This window comes from Pseudorasbora parva, chromosome 3, assembly GCF_024679245.1.
Source record: "Pseudorasbora parva isolate DD20220531a chromosome 3, ASM2467924v1, whole genome shotgun sequence".
NCBI lineage: Eukaryota > Metazoa > Chordata > Actinopteri > Cypriniformes > Gobionidae > Pseudorasbora > Pseudorasbora parva.
Window position 1 is genome coordinate 12,816,764 of NC_090174.1, and position 20,401 is coordinate 12,837,164.

Below are 20,401 nucleotides of genomic sequence, written 5' to 3' on the forward strand. Positions count from 1 at the left end.
TCATCACTATGGTACCAAACAGAGATCAAGTTAGAAGTACCAAACACCTCCATCTTTTCCCTATTTAAATATAGTTACACGAGTAGTTGAACGGTCAAGTATGGTGACAAAATAAAACGTGGTACTTCTCTAATCGGATTAAAAAGGAGAACTATAATGTATGGCGGATTAGCACTTCTGAGAGTACTTCGGCTCGGCGCAGTAAAAAGTCCCGGCCGAAACATCTTTCCTCACACCTCCCCCTCACTCGCTCAGGTGTTTGGTACTTCTAACTTGATCTCTGTTTGGTACCATAGTGAATGAACTGGGCTTAGGGAGCTAAGCTAAATGCTATCAGATCGTCACCGCACGTCAGAGAGATTAAGTGCACGCACTGAGACGAGAGAGGTATGTATCAACTCGTTTAAGTTAAGGGAATAACATAGTTTAATATGAAAAGGCAGTGAAGTATCCCTTTAAGTAATGCAAAAGCAATTAAAAAATATATATAATTTTTTTTCTTTAATTAGAATATAATTTTCCCAATCATCACCATTGTATGCATTATATACATATTGTATTCCATAAATAGCCTTTATTTTTATTTTTTTTATTTTTAAAATCAGCTGTTTTTGACAGCTTGGCTTTGTGAGTCTCTCACTACATTTCTTCACCATGCATTTGCGTATATCTATTTGTGTTGGCTATGCAGCGCCACAGAGTTTACTACAAGCTATTTGTAGCCAGATTTATCACCCTCCTGACTCAAGTGCGCAGTCTCTCTTCTCCTTTCCCCTGTTGTTCTTTCCGGCTCTCTCCCTTTCTATAGTTCCTGCTTCTGTCACATTGCATAGAATTAGTGTAATTGAAGTCTGTTAATCCAGTAAAATCTCCAGTTATCTTGGCAACCTGCTACAGAGATCAAAATGGCCGACCGCACCGTTCCTCATGCTTACCCAATGAGTATGGATTACGAGATGTGTAGTCCTCCTCGAATCTATGATCAGAACTTTGGAGAAGGTAAGTAAAATTAAAAAGAGTTTTTCATTTAAACATTAATTTTAATGCAAAACATTCTTTGTGTGGGTGAGTTTACTCTATTGGCTTGCATGCTTTAAATGCTTTTAACTGCATTTAAAATGCATGTTTGATGACTTTAAAATAACTTCTAACTTAAGCAGCTCTCATACAGTATAGGTCTATATTTGATTTTAACAGTTATAATAAGCAAAACATTTTGATTTTAAGAAATAAGGGTGGATCTATAGCCAATTAATATATAATAACTGACATACTATGAAAGTATTCCTCTTACAATGAAATGTGATTCCTCAGCAACAACTTATATTTAGAATTCCATGCATGACTTGACCAAAATAACCTGACTGATTATGAACTGATCTTAACAATTCAAAAACAGGTTTGGAAGTCAACTGTGAAGACTTCACTCACTGTTAGGCTACAACAGAACCGCTTAAATATAGGATTAAAATAGAAACTGTAAGTGGAACCTTGTCTTGACCTGTGGCTGCATCACACATTGTAAATAGACTTGACATACACATTTCCTGTGTCTTCTAGAACATTATTTACAAGAAGAATCTAGATGGCAGAGCTTTTATTTTAATACGATTCTTAGGGCACTTAAATAAAAGGTAAATGTCATGATGCTTTTTTTTTGGCCCTCAAGAAAATTGGGTTCACACATGGTTCAGTTATTAACAGGAGTGACAATCACATTCTATAACCGAACTCACCACTTTTAGAACAATGTGTCAAGGATCAGGAAGTGGAGGACCCAGATGCAGAGTGAACAAGGACAGTTTATTAACAAGACAGATCAACAGACACAATGGGGTAGTGGATGAGTGACAGTCCAAACACCAGGGCAGGGGAAAGACACGACGATGACGGGCAGGGGAGGATGACCACTGAGACCAGTCCAGGCAGCAAATGAACTTCACGACAGCTTGGGAGGCAACACCAGGCAGGGCGGTGTTGGACCAATCCAGGCAGGAACCTGAGGCTTGATGTTCTCACCGAAGCAGGAGTCTTGGCTGACAGGCAGTGGAGACAGCGGCCCGGGGAAAAACACTGGACAGAAAACAACACAGGACACACACACACACAACAAGACTCTAGACAAGACAACAAGAAACAGACAAACTAAGAACTATGACTAAATTAAACAAAAACTTAAAATAATAACTGGAGCTAGAAAACATGAAAAAATAAATAAAACAAATCAATCTCTATAAAAAGACTGAACTAAAAAATAAGTGGAAAACAGGAAAAATAAAAGAGGTAAGCTATCAAAACCAAGATAACTAAACAATAAGGCTAGAAGAAAAATACCAAAATAAAACCTGGAGAAAGCAAGCAAAATAAAGACAGAAACGTCACTAGACTCAAACTCAGGAACAAAGAAAAAAACTGAAAATAAATTCAAAGCTAGAAAAACAGGAGACACTAAAACTAGAAAAGGCTAGACAAGGAGCTAGAGACATGTACGCACAAGCAAACGCTCACAAACATACACAACGAACCAGCAAAGACATGAGGGAAGGTAGCACAATATAAAGGGACCAGAGCACATGAGGAACAGGTGAGCACAATTAGTGAAACGAGGACTAGACCAGACTAAACAAGGGGGCGTGGTAACGGCAAACAAGGAGGTAGGACAAGAGGAACACATGACAAACACAGAGAGAGACAGATCCAAGTACTAAGACACAAAACAAACATAGAAACATTAAACAAAGACAAAACAGACAGAGCTGCCAGGGCAGAACCCTGACAGTACCCTCCCCCCAATGGACGCCCCCTGGCGTCCAAACTAGGCAAGGGAAACAAAGGCGGTAACACTTGGGAGGGTGGGCGGGGAACAAAACTAGGAGTACCAAGGCAGACAGGAAACATGGGAGGCAGAACTGGGGAGGAAAATAATCTAGGGGAGTGGTTAGGGGCTGACCAAGGGGGTGCCGACCTAGGGAACCCACAAGGACCAGGAAACAGGGAGGGTGAGATGGGAGGGGTATTAGGCACCCGACCAAAAGCATGGGGCCTCTTCAATGGTGGGGACCTCTGACTGGACATGACTTCAGGGACAGATACTGGACTTGACACTGGGGCCTCCTCCTGGGCTGCACTGGCGTGCTCAGGGACTGACTCGGGAGCGCCCTCCTGGGCTTGACTGGCGTGCTCAGGGACTGACTCGGGAGCGCCCTCCTGGGCTTGACTGGCGGGCTCAGGGACTGACTCGGGGACACCTTCCTGGGCTTGACTGGTGGGCTCTGGACAGCCTCCTCTGAAGCGGGCTCTGGACGGCCTCCTCTGAAGCGGGCTCTGGGACGGCCTCCTCTGAAGCGGGCTCTGGGACGGCCTCCTCTGAAGCGGGCTCTGGGACGGCCTCCTCTGAAGCGGGCTCTGGGACGGCCTCCTCTGAAGCGGGCTCTGGGACGGCCAGCCTTGAAGTGTGCCCTGGGACAGAAGGTGAAGCCCTCACTGGACTGCGCTCAGGGGCTGGAGCCGACACTGGACTGCGCTCAGGGGCTGGAGCCGACACTGGACTGCGCTCAGGGGCTGGAGCCGACACTGGACTGCGCTCAGGGGCTGGAGCCGACACTGGACTGCGCTCAGGGGCTGGAGCCGACACTGGACTGCGCTCAGGGGCTGGAGCCGACACGGGACTGCGCTCAGGGGCTGGAGCCGACACGGGACTGCGCTCAGGGGCTGGAGCCGACACGGGACTGCGCTCAGGGGCTGGAGCCGACACGGGACTGCGCTCAGGGGCTGGAGCCGACACGGGACTGCGCTCAGGGGCTGGAGCCGACACGGGACTGCGCTCAGGGGCTGGAGCCGACACGGGACTGCGCTCAGGGGCTGGAGCCGCTTGATTCCGGCCCTCCTGGACCAACAGATGAGGGGCATCTAGAATGGCAGCTGACTTGCAGGCATGGGCTCTCCTCTTCTTCCGCTTTCGAGGCCATGACAATTTGTAGTCGACTGGCTCTGGCCTGACAGGTGCGGGCTCGACGGCCTCTGGACTGGCCGCTGCGGGCTCGACGGCCTCTGGACTGGCCGCTGCGGGCTCGACGGCCTCTGGACTGGCCGCTGCGGGCTCGACGGCCTCTGGACTGGCCGCTGCGGGCTCGACGGCCTCTGGACTGGCCGCTGCGGGCTCGACGGCCTCTGGACTGGCCGCTGCGGGCTCGACGGCCTCTGGACTGGCCGCTGCGGGCTCGACGGCCTCTGGACTGGCCGCTGCGGGCTCGACGGCCTCTGGACTGGCCGCTGCGGGCTCGACGGCCTCTGGACTGGCCGCTGCGGGCTCGACGGCCTCTGGACTGGCCGCTGCGGGCTCGACGGCCTCTGGACTGGCCGCTGCGGGCTCGACGGCCTCTGGACTGGCCGCTGCGGGCTCGACGGCCTCTGGACTGGCCGCTGCGGGCTCGACGGCCTCTGGACTGGCCGCTGCGGGCTCGACGGCCTCTGGACTGGCCGCTGCGGGCTCGACGGCCTCTGGACTGGCCGCTGCGGGCTCGACGGCCTCTGGACTGGCCGCTGCGGGCTCGACGGCCTCTGGACTGGCCGCTGCGGGCTCGACGGCCTCTGGACTGGCCGCTGCGGGCTCGACGGCCTCTGGACTGGCCGCTGCGGGCTCTGGACTGACAGGTGCGGGCTCGACTGGCTCTGGACTGACAGGTGCGGGCTCGACTGGCTCGGGTGGTGTCAGGATCTGCCAATCCCTGCGGTGATGCAAGTAATTGGAGAAGTTCCAAAAATCCAGGATCCTAAGTTGTTCCATCTCCCACTGTGGTAGGGGGTCATCCAGACAGATGTTGAAGGCATCCTTGAGGGCTGCATCATCATACTCAAGGCCCTTAGCCATTGTCCAGAAGAACTGGGCGAAGGCCCGCACTTCTCGGCCCTGTTGGCGAAGAGAGGCCACACCCTGCTGGAGTGCCAACCTCTCTTGAGCAGTCGCAGGAGGAACGATACGGAAGCTCATTCTGCTGGGTCCGATCTTGGCTGGTTCGTTCTGTCAAGGATCAGGAAGTGGAGGACCCAGATGCAGAGTGAACAAGGACAGTTTATTAACAAGACAGATCAACAGACACAATGGGGTAGTGGATGAGTGACAGTCCAAACACCAGGGCAGGGGAAAGACACGACGATGACGGGCAGGGGAGGATGACCACTGAGACCAGTCCAGGCAGCAAATGAACTTCACGACAGCTTGGGAGGCAACACCAGGCAGGGCGGTGTTGGACCAATCCAGGCAGGAACCTGAGGCTTGATGTTCTCACCGAAGCAGGAGTCTTGGCTGACAGGCAGTGGAGACAGCGGCCAGGGAAAAAACACTGGACAGAAAACAACACAGGACACACACACACGACAAGACTCTAGACAAGACAACAAGAAACAGACAAACTAAGAACTATGACTAAATTAAACAAAAACTTAAAATAATAACTGGAGCTAGAAAACATGAAAAAATAAATAAAACAAATCAATCGCTATAAAAAGACTGAACTAAAAAATAAGTGGAAAACAGGAAAAATAAAAGAGGTAAGCTATCAAAACCAAGATAACTAAACAATAAGGCTAGAAGAAAAATACCAAAATAAAACCTGGAGAAAGCAAGCAAAATAAAGACAGAAACGTCACTAGACTCAAACTCAGGAACAAAGAAAAAAACTGAAAATAAATTCAAAGCTAGAAAAACAGGAGACACTAAAACTAGAAAAGGCTAGACTAGGCTAGACAAGGAGCTAGAGACATGTACGCACAAGCAAACGCTCACAAACATACACAACGAACCAGCAAAGACATGAGGGAAGGTAGCACAATATAAAGGGACCAGAGCACATGAGGAACAGGTGAGCACAATTAGTGAAACGAGGACTAGACCAGACTAAACAAGGGGGCGTGGTAACGGCAAACAAGGAGGTAGGACAAGAGGAACACATGACAAACACAGAGAGAGACAGATCCAAGTAACAAACACTAAGACACAAAACAAACATAGAAACATTAAACAAAGACAAAACAGACAGAGCTGCCAGGGCAGAACCCTGACACAATGTGCATTTACTTTTAAATTGTAACACATTTATAGATTTTTGTATGTGCAGGATGATGATGATGTATAACATTTGCTAAGTTAGTTGTTATAGCATAAAATCAAATATTCATCAAATAAGCAAATATTAAAAGAGGGGTAAAATAGGTAAGATAATTACACCTATTATAACGGCTCCTGAATGTTTTCTCCGGACCAGAAAAACCACGCTTCAACTGATGCCTTCGATGTCTTCAATATTTATTGTCTTCAGGACAATCACACATATCAAATGGACAACGTGAAAAACTGAAAATAAATAAAAATTACAATCAAATTCGTGTTTAAGTTGTTTTTTCCATGACGTTGTTCGATTACGACCATATCTTATGAAACTGAAATTAATACACATAGTACATTAAATTATAAACAAACAACAACCAAGCTATAAACAAACATACCGTGTGCTTTCCAATCAGGATTCAGGAGACATTAGGAGACATCTTCTTATCAAACACTCTTTTCAATCTTCAGAACTCTCAATTCGTGTGCGCAACACCTCATGTTTTCCATGTTTAATGCAAATCAAATCACATGACTGGTACGTCCTAGGTTACTCAATTTCTCCTGTAGGTGTCACTATTGCCAAACTATCATGCAAAATAAATATATTATTCTCAAAATAAGTGTTCATGAATCCCAACATTTTGAAACAAACAAAACAAAACTTTCAAGAAGTGACCAAAATATTCAGAAAGAAAAATACTCTATCTGCGACAGCTACACTGCCACCAAAATTACAAGGATTTATGTCAGCAATATTTTGATCAACTCAATAAAGCCTGTAATTTTCCTTTAAGCTGTTATTTAACTATCATTCACCTTTTAACACTTTCACAACCAGTGTTGATGACTTCTATTTAAACCCTATTTGGTCAGCACTATTTTAGATGTCAAGATTACTTTGTCTAATCCCATTTTGTGGTTCCTCTACTAAGTTTAGGAATTATTTTCAACGATTACCACTAATTTTTGGATTGGACGCTCCAAAAGTGACATTTGCGTCAATCGTTCACCTTTTTTTCCTAACTTACTTTGTCCCATTTGGAGTTTAACCTTTCGCACAAAACCATCATCGTCTGCATTTGTCTCCACAACTCTAGCTAGCCTCCATTCATTTCTGGGAACATTGTCCTCTTTGACAATTACGACATCTTCAACGTGAACATTTCTTCTAGGCGTGTGCCACTGTTGTCTGAGGCTTATGTTGGCCAGGTATTCTTTGCGCCATCTGCTCCAAAACTGCTCAGACAAGTACTGCACTCTTCTCCATCTTTTCCTAGCATACAGATCTTCACGGACAAATTTGCCAGGAGGAGGAAGAGGCACTGAAGTCTTCATCGTGAGCAGATGATTAGGTGTCAAAGGCTCAACACTCTTTGGGTCATTTATTGTGTTAGTCGTAAGCGGCCGACTATTTACAATTGCCATTGCCTCGTAGAAAAATGTCCTTAATGAGCTGTCATCCAGTCTTCCTTTAGCTTGAGCCAGAACAGCATTCATCACACTCCTAACTGTCCTTATTTGGCGTTCCCACACGCCTCCCATGTGGCTTGCTTCAGGAACATTCATAAGGAAATCACATTGTTTACTTGCAAGATAGGTTGAGATCCTCTCTTGGTCCAGATCCTTCAAACCTTTCTCCAGCTCATTCTTCGCCCCCATGAAATTCGTGCCTTGGTCGGATCTAATCTGTCGAACGGCTCCTCTGATTGCTATGAAACATCTTAGAGCATTCAGAAATGCATCGGTAGTGAGATCCTCTAACATTTCTAAATGTACAGCCCTGGAGCTTAAACACGTAAACAATAGACCATACCTTTTGAATTCCTTCCGACCTTGTTTCGTGTAGAAGGGCCCGAAACAGTCAATACCAGAATACGAGAATGGGGGAGAGGGTTCCACTCTGTCTGCTGGAAGGTCAGCCATACGTTGTTCTTCAACTGGTCTACGCAGCTTTCTGCAAGTAACACAATTTTTGATGTACTTGGCCACTACATTGCTAGCACCTAATATCCAATATCCACTGGCTCTGAGCTCATTCAGGGTCTGACCTCGGCCTTGATGTTGAGTTTTCTTGTGACAATGGTCAAGGATTAGTTGCGTGACAATGCCTTCCTTGGGAAGAATTACTGGATGTTTCACCTCAAATGCTGCATTAGATTTTCTTAAGCGTCCACCAACCCTGAGCAGTTCATTCTGGAGGATAGGATCAAGTTGGTATAACTTGTTATTCTTTGGCACCTTAGCAGGGTTTTGATCGAGCCATTTCCGTTCTTCTTCGAAGGCTTCTTTTTGTGCTGCTTTGATGAGCACAAAAGCTGCTTTCTCTCTCTCCTCTACACTAATGAACCCTGACCTGTCTCTTTTCACCAGTCTTTTAATCCTTGCAATCGTATTGAGGGCTGTATTCCAATTTGAGAATCTTGATAGTCTTTCAAGAAAGCTGCTTCTTACACAAGCATCTATTTTCAAGACCTTTACCTCAGGGTCACCTACAAGAAGCTCTGGGGGATTTCCATGAGTGATAATATCTCGTTCCCATAAGAACTTGGGACCCATCAACCAACTTGAGTTCATCAGGTCTGCCACCTTGAGACCCCTAGATGCACAGTCCGCAGGATTTTGACTTGTTTCCACATAGAACCATTGCCCTGGATCCGTAGAGTCTCTAATCTTCTGGACACGATTAGCTACAAAGACATGAAAGCGCCGAGCTTCATTCTTGATATACCCTAGGACTACCTGGGAATCGGTCCAGAAAAACTCCTCATTTACTTTCAGATCAAGCTCTTCTCTAAGAACATGACTTACTGCCGCAGAAACTGTGGCTGCGGTCAGCTCAAGGCGTGGTATGCTGAAAACTTTCGTAGGTGCTACTCTAGCCTTACCCATAACCAGTGCGCAATGCACTTGTTCATCAGCAACAATCCTAATGTATGAACACTGCCCATAACCCTCACTGCTGGCATCTGAAAAATGATGCAGCTCTATTTTCTGGATTTTGCCCATATTTTCAGGAATGAAGCATCTTGGTATTTGAACCCTTTGGAGATTCTCCAAGTCATGGAGCCATGTATCCCACTTTGGTTTCAGATCAGAGGGAAGAGGTTCATCCCATCCTACCCCTTGTTTGCACATCTCTTGGAGCACTCTTTTCCCAATCAAGACATAAGGAGCGATAAAACCTAATGGGTCGTACACACTTGCAACCACTGACAGAATGCCTCGCCGAGTGGCAGCTCTTTCAGGAAGGTCAACTTTGAATGAGAATGTATCAGTCTCTATGTTCCATTTTACTCCCAGTACAGTCTGCATTGGAAGCTCATTGTAGTTCAGATCTACATCCTTCACAACACTGGCACGTTCGCTCTCTGGAATTGCACTCAAGACTTCTCTGACATTAGACACAAACTTGTGCAAACGCAGTTTTCCCTTTGCCAAGACTTCTTTCGCTTCACCAATCAACCTATTGGCCTTCTCGATGGAATCAACACTGACCAGTCCATCGTCCACATAGAAATTTTTGCGAATGAATCTCGCTGCCAGTGGATAGTCCTTTTCATATTTACTGGCAAGATATTTCATGCCGTAGTTCGCACAACCCGGAGAGGATGCCGCTCCAAAAATATGCACTTGCATGCGGTATTCCTTAGGTTCCTTTTCAGTGTTCCCTTCTTCCCACCATAGGAATCTCAAGAAATCACGATCATCTGGACTGACGTGAAAGCGATGAAACATCTTCTCCACATCGCAAACAATTGCAATCTGACGCTCACGAAATCTACACAACACTCCTGTCAGAGCATTTGTTAAGTCTGGACCTGTGAGTAAGTGGTCATTTAAAGACGTACCTTCAAATTTGGCAGAGCAGTCAAATACCACTCTTATTTTTTCTGGCTTCCTGGGATGATACACCCCGTGGTGCGGAATGTACCATGTATTGCCTTCCTTTGATGTGGCCTCTGCTTCTTCGGCATCACCATCTCTAAATACACTCTCCATAAACCTTACATAGTCCTCTCTGTATTTGGTATTTCTCTCCAGTTTTCTTTTCAAATGTTTTAAGCGAACTGTAGCAAGCTGCTTATTGTTCGGTAATTGAGGACGTTCTCTAAAAGGTAAGGGCATTTCCACATGTCCTTCTCTGTTGTGCTGAGTTGTTTCATCCAAATGTTGAAGAAACTGAATGTCTTCCTGAGATATTGTCTTTTCTCTTGAGTCTGTATCCCGAAAGTCTGCTTCTAATGCCCTGATCACAGAGGCAGGTGTGATAGCTGGGAGTTCCTTTACAGAAATGCGATGACAGAACCCCACTACATTTCTAGAGCAAGTACTGGGTGTTATGGATCCCACTATACTCCATCCTAAGTCCGTCTTGACTGCGTATGGTTCGTGATCCTTTCCTGATATCACTTGAGTTGGCTTCAGAGCCCTTGGACAATCATAGCCAATTAGAAGCCCTACAGGACAATCCAACAAATCCGGCATCTTGTCTGCAACACTGAGCAGGTGACTCCATCTTTGAGCCTTTTTGATAGTAGGAATGCTATCTCGTTCCAAGGGAATGTATTCTCGAGTGTATACAGGTGGAAGCTCAATGTACTCTTGCAGATTATAACCTCTCACTCTTAGCCCAATTGCTCTCTGACAATTCTCAATTGAAGCTCTATCCGTCATTGTGGACAGCTTTAATTTCACAGATTCTGTGTTTGCTTGCAGTTTGTCACAGATTTCCTGACTGATAAATGTATTACTGCTCTGCGTGTCCAGTAATGCATAGGATAGAATTTCTGGGCTGTCTTTTGTTGCACAAGAGAGCCACACTGGAATGATCATCGAAGTATGATTACCATTGTCCATCTCTACACTGCATAAACTAGTGGAAGCCCTTTCCTCAAGTGAAGCTTCTGGTTTTACTCCTTGAGAGCGTTCTTCGTGTAGTGGAGAGGGGTGACTCTGTCTACAGATGTTGCAAGTAGCTCGCTTTTTACAGTTTTTGGAGATATGACCGATTCTGAGGCAACCAAAGCACATCTTATTGTTGATGACAAACCTTTTCTTCTCCTCAAGAGGCATTGCCGCAAACTTTTCACATTTGTATATAAAGTGATTTTGCTGACAGCAAACACATTCTATTTGCCTCTTATCCTGAATGGAAGAAGGGCTGGGTTTGAAGCCTTTCTCACTTTCCAATGCACTCAAGCTCTTTGCAATGGGTTTAGCATTTTGTGCCAGAGCACTGGCCTTGAGACGTTTCTGCTCCCTTGCAGGCCTTTCATCTGCATGCTTTAAAGCAAGTAGTGAGGACACAGGATTACATGCAATACGTGCCTCCTCTGCCACAAAGTCTGAAAACTCAGTGAAATTTGGATATGGCTTCTCTTCATCTAGTGCTTTAGTGACATACCTATTCCAGCGAGTTGTTACCCATTCAGGAAGTTTTTGCAGCAATTTCTGGTTTTCTTCACAATCGTCCAAAACTCCCAAACCATGTACATGCGGCATTGCATTTTTGCAAGAGACGAGGAAATCACTAAACTCCCTTAATTTCAACGATTCTTTAGGTCCAATTTTTTGCCAGTTACTCAGCTTTGCCCTAAAAGCCCTTTGAACGACAAAAGGGTGTCCATAACGTTTGTTCAGCGTATCCCAAGCTTGCATGTATGCATCCTCATCACTCCTATAAAATGTTCCCTCTAGTACACTAAGCGCATCTCCACTTATGTACCTTTTCAGATAGAACAGCCTATGTGCGGAACTTGTACAGTTTGTTTCGATCAAAGCTTTAAAGCAAGTGCGCCATTCAGTGAACTTGAGTGGGTCACCTGTAAACGTGAACGGCTCTGGAGCTGGAAGTTTAGTCATGGCCAGGGATTCTTTTAGTGCTTTCACTAACAAGACCTCATCTACTTTTTTCTCTGACTCATTTTCAGAGCAAGGTTGAGTTTTTTGGGAAAGCTTGTCGCATGAAGGGTTATTGTGCTGCAGTGGATGCTCACGTGGAGGTAGAGTATTTTTTTCTTTAGTCTCTCCTATTTCAGCATTCAATCTTGATTCCTCTTCTGCATACACAATGTATTCAGCTTCCATGACTTCAAAATCCCTTTGCTCCTCCAGCATTTTCAACCTCTCTTGTTGAGCTAGTACCTCTTTTCTTTGAGCTGAGATTTCTTTTTCTCTCTTTAGTTCAGCGCGCTTTGCAGCTAAACGTGCCGCTGCTTCCGCCCTTTTTACTGACATATGACTTCCCTGCTGACTATCTCTTTCAGCTCTCGACACAGTTGATCCATAAATTGACCTGGCGTCATCTCTTTGCAGTAACTGGGTGAGTGTTTCTTTTACAGCTTCAGCATCAAACGCCTTAGTGCCAACTTCTGTGCAACGTCTTTTCAGAAGTGCGGTTATTTCACTAGTAACTGAAGAGCAGCTGTCCATTCTCCTTCTGATATCTTGAGATGGGACGTTCAGTGCACGTATACTCTCATATGTCTGTTTTAACTCTGCCTCACGTTTCTCTACCGTTTCCATCATGTCATTCAACTCATTTTTAGAGCATTCTTCTTTTAGTTTAGATCTGATAAACTGCGCTTCAGCTTTGAAGTTTAAGTATGTGAACATAAACTTGCGTTCTTTTTTTTGCTAACTCGTCATGTCTCAACTCAAGCATTTTTTCTGTTGGACGCCTTTCTCTTTCTGATCGCCTAACTTCTTGCTCAACTCGTAATGATGATTCCAGGAGTCTCGTCTTATTAACTTCCAGATCTACATTAATTTCTGCTAAGCGTTCCTCATAGTTTTGTCTGTCAAAGACATCAATTTCAGTTTTTAATTTCCCCTCTAATTGTGCCTTTTCATCTTCAAGAGCTTGAATTACTTGGTCTAAGACATAACTGTCTGCTCTATTTTGCTCCATGTCTGTAACTTGATTTAAACCACACTATTTTTCAGCTTTAAACACTGATAACAAGCCTTAATACTACGTGGTAATTGCAAAATGTCAATTATTAAACAAGTTACTCACTTCAATCAACTTAGAAAAACATCAAATGCAAATATTTGTTTCAACAATTTGCATACAATTTAAACTAGAATATGTGTTAAGGCAACATCCAATGAGATTAAGCTGAAAAGATACAGTCTGACCTGTAAATCCAAAGGTAGCAACTCTTATTGACAAATTAATTGTCCAACACGTCGCGACACTACCTCCTTGTGGCTATCATTCGTCACTGCAGCAATAATCTTCTTGCGTGTCTCTTCTGCGCGGCAAGGAATGCAGACACGTAAAACGCAATGGAGTTTTAATGCAACGAAATCGCGATGCTCCCTTGAATGGCGACATCTTCACTTTCACCAATGGCCACATTTTCCACCGCGTAGACAATGCTCTTCACATCGAGGGCTGGCAACGATCTTTCCTTTTCCATGATGAACTCTTGCACTCTTCCAAGGGGTTGTGAACACACGTTTTTCACTATAACGGCTCCTGAATGTTTTCTCCGGACCAGAAAAACCACGCTTCAACTGATGCCTTCGATGTCTTCAATATTTATTGTCTTCAGGACAATCACACATATCAAATGGACAACGTGAAAAACTGAAAATAAATAAAAATTACAATCAAATTCGTGTTTAAGTTGTTTTTTCCATGACGTTGTTCGATTACGACCATATCTTATGAAACTGAAATTAATACACATAGTACATTAAATTATAAACAAACAACAACCAAGCTATAAACAAACATACCGTGTGCTTTCCAATCAGGATTCAGGAGACATTAGGAGACATCTTCTTATCAAACACTCTTTTCAATCTTCAGAACTCTCAATTCGTGTGCGCAACACCTCATGTTTTCCATGTTTAATGCAAATCAAATCACATGACTGGTACGTCCTAGGTTACTCAATTTCTCCTGTAGGTGTCACTATTGCCAAACTATCATGCAAAATAAATATATTATTCTCAAAATAAGTGTTCATGAATCCCAACATTTTGAAACAAACAAAACAAAACTTTCAAGAAGTGACCAAAATATTCAAAAAGAAAAATACTCTATCTGCGACAGCTACACCTATGATGAGCATATTTTTAATTTCTGTAGGCCTTAGTGTTGGGAACGTTACTTTAAAAAAGTAGTTATAGTTACTCACAAAAGTAACTGAGTTAGTAACTGAATTACACTATAATAAAAGTAACTTGTTACCAGGGAAAGTAACTATTTGTGTTACTGTAAAAAAAAAAAAGTTGCTCTAAGTCTAGCTATGAGAATTTTGCTTTTTTTGAAATGCCAGTTGAAATGAGTAGAATAGACAAGTGTTTGTAAATAACTTTCGATATTTATTGCCAGTGTTGGTCAAGTTACTTTAAAGGTCCTGTTCTTCGCGATTCCATCTTTCAAACTTTAGTTAGTGTGTAATGTTGCTGTTGGAGCATAAATAATACCTGTAAAATTATAAAGTTCAAAGTTCAATGCCAAGCAAGATATTTTATTTAACAGAAGTTCCCTTTCAAAGCCTACAGCGAACGGCCGGTTTGGACCTAACCCTCTGCCCACAAGAATATGCAAAAAAAGGGGGCGTGGTTTTGTTGCTCTCCCACGTAGATGGTAAGAGGCGGGACCTTTCCGGGCAAAGTGCGCTAAGCTGCTGTCCAATCACAACACGGTGACCGCTGGCACAATCAGAACTCGTTACGTGTTTCTAAAGGAGGGACTTCATAGAACAAGGAAATCATCAGGCCGTTTTTAGGACAGAGAAAACAGCGCTGTACAGATAAGTCAATTGTGTGGAAAAATACTGTTTTTTTACACACGAAACATGAACTCATGTTATATTGCACACTGTAAACACAATCTTCAAGCTTCAAAAAAACATGAAAAATGGGACCTTTAAAAAAGTAATTAGTTATAGTTACTAGTTACTTCTCACAAATAACTAAATTGGTAACATTAGTTACATCATTATAAAAGTAAATTACCAGGAAAAGTAACTACTGTTACACTTTTTTTTAAATGTTCAAATAGGTAAAATTAACTTGGATGCCCCCAATATTAAATGTTAAATGAATGAAATGGACACTAAATAGAATAAATTATTATTATAAAACATTGTACACAAATCTACACTATTTTAATGTTGCTGTGGGACAATGTGAGACACCTATCAAATTCAATACATTATTGTAAATATCAGTAGCCTAATATAGTAGAACAATAAAACAAAATAGATTGTTTAGAACTGTAATATTTATTGCACAGACCCCCCACTGGCCATCAAATAGGCCTAAATATAAAAATAAATGATGCCACCCAAGCTCCATGATCCAGATCCACCCAAGCTCCATGATCCAGATCCACCCAAGCTCCATAATCCAGGTCCGCCCAAGCTCCATGATCCAGGTCCGCCCAAGCTCCATGATCAAGGTCCACCCAAGCATCATAATCCAGGTCCGCCCAAGCTCCATGATCCAAGTCTGCCCAAGCTCCATGATCCAGGTCCACCCAAGCTCCATGATCTAGGTCCACCCATGCTCCGTGATCCAGGTTTGCCCACGCTCCAAGATCCAGGTCCACCCAAGCTCCATGATCCAGGTCCGCCCATGCTCCATCATACAGGTCCGCCTAAACTCCATAATCCCGGTCCGCCCAAGATCCATGATCCAGGTCTGCCCATGCTCCATGATCCAGGTCTTCCCGTGCTCCATGATCCAGGTCCGCCCATGCTCCAGGATCCAGGTCCGCCCAAGCTCCATGATCCAGGTCCACCCAAGCTCCATAATCCAGGTCCGCCCAAGCTCCATGATCCAGGTCCACCCACGCTCCATAATCCAGGTCTGCCCAAGCTCCATGAGCCAGGTCCACCCACGCTCCATAATCCAGGTCCACCCAAGCTCCATGATCCAGGTCCACCCACGCTCCATGATCCAGGTCCACCCACACTCCATAATCCAGGTCTGCCCAAGCTCCAAGATCCAGGTCCACCCACGCTCCATAATCCAGGTCTGCCCAAGCTCCATGATCCAGGTCCACCCACGCTCCATGATCCAGGTCCACCCACGCTCCATGATCCAAGTTCGCCCAAGCTCCATGATCAAGGTCTGCCCAAGCTCCATGATCCAGGTCCACCCACGCTCCATAATCCAGGTCTGCCCAAGCTCCATGATTCAGGTCCACCCATGCTCCATAATCCAGGTCTGTCCAAACTCCATGATCCAGGTCCACCCACGCTCCATGATCCAGGTCCGCCCAGGCTCCATGATCCAGGTCCGCCCAAGCTCCATGATCCAGGTCCACCCATGCTCCATAATCCAGGTCCACCCATGCTCCATAATCCAGGTCCGCCCAAGCTCCATGATCCAGGTCCACCCACGCTCCATGATCCAGGTCCACCCACGCTCCATGATCCAGGTCCGCCCAAGCTCCATGATCCAGGTCCACCCATGCTCCATGATCCAGGTCCACCCATGCTCCATAATCCAGGTCCGCCCAAGCTCCATGATCCAGGTCCACCCACGCTCCATGATCCAGGTCCACCCACGCTCCATAATCCAGGTCTGCCCAAGCTCCATGATCAAGGTCCACCCATGCTCCATAATCCAGGTCCACCCATGCTCCATAATCCAGGTCCGCCCAAGCTCCATGATCCAGGTCCACCCACGCTCCATGATCCAGGTCCACCCACGCTCCATGATCCAGGTCCGCCCAAGCTCCATGATCCAGGTCCACCCATGCTCCATGATCCAGGTCCACCCATGCTCCATAATCCAGGTCCACCCAAGCTCCATGATCCAGGTCCACCCACGCTCCATGATCCAGGTCCACCCACGCTCCATAATCCAGGTCTGCCCAAGCTCCATGATCCAGGTCCGCCCAAGCTCCATGATCCAGGTCCGCCCAAGCTCCATGATCCAGGTCCACCCACGCTCCATAATCCAGGTCCACCCATGCTCCCAGACCCATCTAAGGCGTGCCAGGGCCCGCAGTCAATGATTGCACCCCCTAGGCTTTTGTGGGTGTTTTGGTTTTGGTTGGGCGTCTGGAGTTGGCCATAGAAGGGGGGATCTGTCAGTATGTCATGGTTTGTTTCTTGTTCATGTTCCATGCTCTTAGTTTATCATGTTCACTATCATGTTCTGTCAAGTTTCCTGATTATCATGTGATTTTCATGCCATCTTCTGTTCTTGTTATTTTGTCATTGGTTCATTGGTCAAAGTCCCAGTAACAGTGACTTCTGATGTGTAGCTAATCATTCAAGTTCACACAGACTTTCTTTCTATATCGTTTAATAGTGTCAGTCCTGCAGCTGGCCGTCTTGATGCATCAGTGAATCAAGCCAATGACTAAAACGATCATCTTCACGTCATTTCTGTTAGCAGCATGAAACAAATCTGTTACGCAAATGATTAAACTACAGAACGCGATCAACGAACACTCTTTATAATGTTTGGCTCGGTCAATCACACTTATATTTGCAGTGCACACCTGCCCAAACTGCCGTTTGAATGACGCTGCTGTAGTAATTATGCTCAACAGAAGCTCTTACTGTATTCATGTCGTGTGTTTGCTGTTAGCTGTCGTGAAAGCCTTTTGTGAGAGAAATAACGTTGCAAAATTCACTCGTGTTTATTCAGAGCTATCAGATACAAACAAAATAAACTCGCGCACTCATCAACTCGGTAGGCTACAATATCACTTCATTCTCAGCAATCTTTCCCCAGCTCCGTCTCTCTCTGTCTCTCTCGAGCTGCTGCTGCCTGACAAAACCTCGCCCCCTCCGCACATAATCTCATTTCAAATGCAAAGATGTCAGCCAATCACAACAGTGGGTGGGTGTTTTCACTGAAGACTCACAGCAGACACGCCTCTTGAAACAGAGCATTCCAGCCAGAGGGCTAATATCATTATAGAAAAAATGCCTTTATTTCTAAATTATGAAATTTTTTGATGTAAAAACCATACTAACAATATAAGTACACCTCAGGAAACATTATAAAATAATAAAATAATACATGCCATGGGACCTTTAATCATTGTTCACATGTGTGTCTTGTCTAGTCATTAGTCCTGGTGTATTTAAGCCCTTGTGTTTGCCATGTGTCCTTGAATGTCTGTGTAACCTGCTGTTGGTGAGTTTTATGTTTTGCCACGCCACGCCACGCCATGCCATGCCAAGTCTTTGTTTCTTGTTTTGCCATGCCAAGTCCTTCTTTTATGTTTTGGATTATGAATATTTTTATATTTAAATAAACTGCACTAAATATATATTTGAATAAACTGCACTTGAAGTGAACTTCCGTTACACTAAAAAACATGAACACTTAGAGCACACTGTTTTAAAGGATTTTTGTATCATCATACGTCTGCATGACGTTTCAAAGGCTTAAAGTCTGACATTAATTAACCATTCACTTGCACGTTCGAAGCAAGAAGGGGGAAATTCTGATATACCAAGTTGTATGGAAATTCAATAGCATTGTGAACAGAGAGATACATCACATGTTACTGGAAGCATTGTGAGAGTATGATTATGATTATTTGTTTCCCTTCTCACCCTCTCAGCACTGAGTCCCAAGGACCTGCTGGCCCCTGTCCTATACCACGGTTACTACATTCGTCCCCGCATCAACAAGCAGCTCGAGAGGGGCTTCTCTCAAGTAGACAGTGAAGATGACTGGTATCGAGTTTTGCTGGATGTGTGCCAGTTCACACCAGATGAGATCAGTGTGCGAACTGTGGACAATCTGTTAGAGGTGACTGGGCGTCACGCTCAGCGAATGGACCAGCATGGCTTTGTGAGTCGTGAGTTTACCCGCACATATATCTTGCCAATGGGTGTGGACCCGCTGCTGGTGCAGGTGTCTATCTCACATGACGGGATACTATGTATTCAGGCACCACGAAAAACTGAGGACCTGGAGCCTAAAATCAACCAGCTCAAGATTAAAGTGGACAAGAAGGAAAGCAAAAGTTAATCAAGTGGACTCATTTAAGACCCCATAGAATAGTCTATGGAGTTGGAACACTTGTGTGTTCATTTTTTTATTTTTTTTAAATTGAATATTTTGAATCATCAGAAGTTCTCTTAGTTCTGTTCTCTTCCAACCACACAAGTTAGTGATGCTGTTTGTAAATGTTCGTTGGAACTATGGTTTCGGGAAACAGACTCGTTGAACTATGTTGATAACAACGGAACTTGCAACCATAGTTGGCTAACAATGCCTTTGGGAAACGCACCCCAGCATGACAAAACTTTTACTGGAACAAATCACCTTCCCTGCCTTTAATTGTATAATGTGCTGCGATTCACGTGAACAGTGTGAGAAACACGGACTCGGGAACGCTCTTGTTCAGAAAAGTATTCATTTTAGCCAATTGTAATGTATTTAGTTCAATAAAACACATGTGCTGTAGCCTATGTGGTGATGGTGTTAATGATTTACCTCGGATATGAGCGAGAGGGAGTTTGTAGTGTATTCACGCATTGCGCTCGGACTGCAGAGAATGTGCTCAGTGTAAAAACTGACTTTTCTTTCGACCTGGAGTCTAATAAAAGGTAAACAGAAAATATGTTTTTAAAAATCAAAATGTAGAACATCTAATATGTGGCAAGAAAGTATTGTTGGTGAATATTCTTTATTATTAATTAATAATAATAATGAATTCATTATCATTATTATTAATATTAGTCAACCATTATTCTTCATGATACAGTTTGTTTATTGGCTTACATAATAATCAAGTCAAACTAACTAAAGGAAACACTGATCTCCATAATGGTGACCAAACATTTTCAATAAAACCTTAAAATCTAAACCTATTAATTCTCAATCAGAGCTTAGATGTCTTTCATTGTTGAAACTAAACTCTGCAGGACAGCGACACACTAGGACCAAACTGAGGAAACTAATGGTATAATTGTACCCTAAGGACCAATTGTGTACCTTTAAAGGTACAGTTATTCATTTTGTTCCCCAAGGAATTGTACCTCCAGTGTACCTTTTTTCTGAGAGTGTACAAATAAATGTACAAAAAAGGTAGTGTATAAAGTTGTCCTTTTAAGTGTCCTTCCCCAAGTGACAAGCTGCCCTAAAGGCAAATATTTGCACATCTGAGATTGTTGACATCTGAGTGTATTGTAAAAACTCTTTCTTGAGCACCAAATATGCATATTAGAATGATTTCTGAAAAAATACTGAGTAATGTTGCTGAAAATTCAGCTTTGATCTCAGGAATAAATAACATTATTAAATATATACTGAAATAGATTTTTTAATACGTTAAAATAGAAAATAGAA

General features: G+C 44.1%; 2 protein-coding genes across 4 annotated transcripts; one reads left to right on the forward strand and one right to left on the reverse strand.

The window, feature by feature from the left end:
* Positions 1–669: 669 nt before the first annotated feature.
* hspb2 (heat shock protein, alpha-crystallin-related, b2) lies at positions 670–19,516 on the forward strand. The gene is made up of 2 exons (XM_067437832.1): positions 670–999; positions 18,666–19,516. The coding sequence occupies exons 1-2, from the start codon at positions 906–908 to the stop codon at positions 19,076–19,078; spliced, it is 507 nt and encodes a 168-aa protein (XP_067293933.1). The 5' UTR covers positions 670–905; the 3' UTR covers positions 19,079–19,516.
* Positions 6,215–14,118, reverse strand: LOC137070571 (uncharacterized). 3 transcript variants are annotated; one of them, XR_010904283.1, is made up of 3 exons: positions 13,856–14,097; positions 6,505–13,703; positions 6,215–6,352 (listed from the first exon to the last, which is right to left on the reverse strand). XR_010904283.1 is itself a non-coding variant. In XM_067437831.1 (2 exons), the coding sequence occupies exon 2, from the start codon at positions 12,722–12,724 to the stop codon at positions 7,043–7,045; it is 5,682 nt and encodes a 1,893-aa protein (XP_067293932.1). In that variant the 5' UTR covers positions 12,725–13,703; positions 13,856–14,118; the 3' UTR covers positions 6,377–7,042. The 3 variants fall into 3 exon arrangements, 1 of the variants encoding a protein (XP_067293932.1); XR_010904284.1 differs by having other exon boundaries at positions 6,505–14,097; XM_067437831.1 differs by lacking the exon at positions 6,215–6,352 and having other exon boundaries at positions 6,377–13,703; positions 13,856–14,118.
* Positions 19,517–20,401: the final 885 nt, after the last annotated feature.

Bases quoted from the DNA above. Each gene is read 5' to 3' on its own strand.
- LOC137070571 (XM_067437831.1), bottom strand. From the start codon at position 12,724: ATGTTCACATACTTAAACTTCAAAGCTGAAGCGCAGTTTATCAGATCT.
- hspb2 (XM_067437832.1), top strand. From the start codon at position 906: ATGGCCGACCGCACCGTTCCTCATGCTTACCCAATGAGTATGGATTAC. The intron at 1,000-18,665 runs GTAAGTAAAATT...TCACCCTCTCAG, and splicing joins TGATCAGAACTTTGGAGAAG to CACTGAGTCCCAAGGACCTG.